The sequence below is a fragment of the Chionomys nivalis genome, chromosome X (genome assembly GCF_950005125.1).
Source record: "Chionomys nivalis chromosome X, mChiNiv1.1, whole genome shotgun sequence".
NCBI lineage: Eukaryota > Metazoa > Chordata > Mammalia > Rodentia > Cricetidae > Chionomys > Chionomys nivalis.
This window is the reverse complement of record NC_080112.1, coordinates 23,907,836-23,910,771: the sequence shown is the minus strand read 5'-3', so window position 1 is coordinate 23,910,771 and position 2,936 is coordinate 23,907,836. Positions and strand designations below refer to the sequence as shown.

The window sequence follows — 2,936 nt, the reverse complement described above, 5'->3', positions numbered from 1 at the left end:
GAGAGACAGAGAGTGTCAGAGACAAGAGACAGACAGAATGCAAGACAAATAGACACACACACAGTGAGAGAGAGGGGGAGAAAGATAGGAGAGAGACAGAGAGAGAGAGACAGAGAGAGGAGGGCGGGAAGCAGAGAATGCTCCAGACTAGTGAGAGGAGTGTCTCAGTGTTCAACAGCAGGGACAACACTGTATCAAACAAGGAGGGCTGGGCTGTTCACTCCCCTCCACTGCCTCTCCTGCCATTCTGCTCTTGTTCCTTACACACAGCAGTTGGTTGAGGGCTGTGGTCGCAGGAGCTGTTTTCTCTGCCTTTGTCCAGAACCAGCCTGCTGTCATGAGCAGCAACTCCCCCTCTGCACCCAAAGGAAATGACAGCAAGAGGCTCAAAAGGGATAGCAGGAGTGTTGAGGGCCCGTCAAGAGTAATCCACATCCACAGGCTGCCAAGCAGTGTCACCGAAAGAGAAGTTCTCTGTCTGGCGTTGCCATTCGGGAAGGTGTCCAATCTACTGTTTCTGAAGAGCAAGAACCAGGCTTTCATGGAGATGAGCACGGAGGAGGCCGCCAACACCATGGTCAACTACTACACCTGGGTGACTCCTGTGCTGCGTGGGCAGCCTGTGCACATGCAGTTCTCTCGCTACAAAGAACTCAAGGTGAGCAGATCCCACCAGCAGGCCAGTGCTCCCGGGCAGGCAGGTGCCTCCAGCCAGGAGGGGGAGCCCAGGCAGGGGAGTGCCTCCAGCCAGGAGGGGGAGCCCAGGCAGGGGAGTGCCTCCAGCCAGGAGGGGGAACCCAGACAGAAGAGTGCCTCCAAATGGTCCTGGGCCTCCAGCAGGGCAGGTGCCACCAGGCAGGCCCTTGCTTCTAGCTTTGTGGTTGCCCCCAGCCAGGAGGGCGACCACACTCAGGTGGATGCCCAGCCAGGCTGCGCAGGTGCCTCCAGCCAGGTGGGTGCCCAGCCAGGCCTGCCAGCTGAGAGCTCAGATCGGGCAGGAGATTTGGCCTCGGCCGCCACTGCCGCTGATGTGGACACAGGGACAGTGGTGGCCACGCACAGCCCTGTGCTCAGGATCCTCGTGGAGAACTACTTCTATCGTGTGACCTTGGACATGCTGCACCAGCTCTTCTCCAGGTTTGGCACAGTTCTGAAAATCATCATATACAGTAAGAACAGCCGGTTCCAGGCGCTGTTACAGTACGCTGACGCACTGAGTGCCCAGCGTGCCAAGCTGTTCTTGGATGGGCAGAACATCTACGACGCCTGCTGCACACTGCGCATTGCCTTCTCTGGGCTCACTGACCTCACAGTCATGTACAACAACGACAGGAGCCGTGACTACACGCGTCCAGACCTGCCCTCGGGTGACAGCCAACCCTTGCCAGCCCAGAACATGGCCACAGCGTTCGTCGATGCACCTGTCGTGGTCCCAGCTTCTCCATATGCAAGCACTGGGTCACCTCAAACATTTGCAATTCCCCAGATTGCAGGCTTTGCCATCCCAGAAGTGGGTAAGGCCCTGGTCCCCCTGGCCATATCACAAGCGGTTGTGGCAGCAGCGGCAGCTGGAGCAGAGAGCCCAGTCGTCAGCTCAGGCTCCCCAGGTGTGGCAAACGCTGTCCTCCTGGTTGCCAACCTCAACGCTGAGAAAGTCACACCCCAAAGCCTCTTTATTCTGTTTGGTGCCTATGGCGATGTGCACCGGGTGAAGATCCTGTACAGTAACAAGGAGAACGCGCTAGTGCAGATGGCTGATGGCGGCCAGGCTGAGCTGGCCCTGAGGCACCTGAATGGGCACAAACTCTATGGCAAGACTCTCTGCATCGTGCCGTCGAAGCACCAGAGCGTGAAGCTGCCCCAGGAGGGCAAGGAGGACCAGGGCCTCACCAAGGACTATGCCAAATCCCCGCTGCACCGCTTTAAGAAGGCCGGATCCAAGAACTTCCAGAACATCTTCCCACCCTCTGCCACCCTGCACCTCTCCAACCTACCCAGCTCGGTCTTGGAGGAAGACCTCAAGAAACTCTTCTCCAGCAGCGGGGGTTCTGTCAAGGCCTTCAAGTTCTTCCCAAAGGACCCCAAGATGGCACTGATCCGGATGGGCTCAGTAGAGGAGGCCATCCAGGCTCTGGTCGAGCTGCATGGTCACACCCTAGGCCAGAACCACCACCTGCGAGTCTCCTTCTCCAGGATCACCATCTAGAGGACCCTGCCGGGCCCACTGCAGACAGCTTCCTCCACCAGAGAAAAGGAGAATTTAATGGCGGCTGCAGTGACCTGAACAGAACAGAGAGTGGCTGCTGTCTGAGGGAGAGAGAGAGAGATCAGTGGCTTCCTTGGTGTGAAAAGGACTGACTGTGGTCACCTTGCTGGCAGTGGGGGATGGGGCTCAAGCAGCCCTGTCATCCCTAGGAAGGGCAGGGCGCCGCCTCCTGGAGCTCCAGACACTTGGCCACAGCGGGTGCTCTGGACTGTACATCTGGCACTTTCCCACCCTTGAGACCTGCCTGTCCCCACCTGGGCTACTGCCGTGCTTTGGGGGTGAAGTGGCCTCCACAGACTCAAAGCCTTTGAACTCATGGACACCAGTTGGTGGCATTCTACTGCAAGGCTGTGGAGACTTTAGAAGGTGGAACCTTCCTGGAGGAGGAGAGTCACCTGGAAGGGTGATGAGGCTTTGGAGCCCCTCCCCACTTCCTGTGCTTGCTCTGCTGCTTCCTGACTACCAGTGAGATGCCAACAGCCAGCCTCCTGCTCTTTGTTCCTGCTCCTGTTGCTGACACCTTCCCTTCTCCACCAAGGTGGGATGTGCCCTCCCCACTTCCTCCTTTATGCTGGGAGGAGGGGGTTATTTGTTCTTCAGCAATGAGAGCAGTAACAAGGCAGAATGAGATGTGGGATGGGCCAGGCCATTGCTGGGAAGAACCCGGCCA

At 57.9% G+C, this 2,936-nt stretch overlaps 1 protein-coding gene across 1 annotated transcript; it reads left to right on the top strand.

Moving 5' to 3' along the window:
• The first annotated feature begins 307 nt into the window (after nt 1-307).
• LOC130867748 (polypyrimidine tract-binding protein 1-like) lies at nt 308-2,206 on the top strand. Its single transcript, XM_057759899.1, has 2 exons — nt 308-658; nt 914-2,206. The coding sequence occupies exons 1-2, from the start codon at nt 338-340 to the stop codon at nt 2,204-2,206; spliced, it is 1,614 nt and encodes a 537-aa protein (XP_057615882.1). The 5' UTR covers nt 308-337.
• The last annotated feature ends 730 nt before the right edge of the window (nt 2,207-2,936 follow it).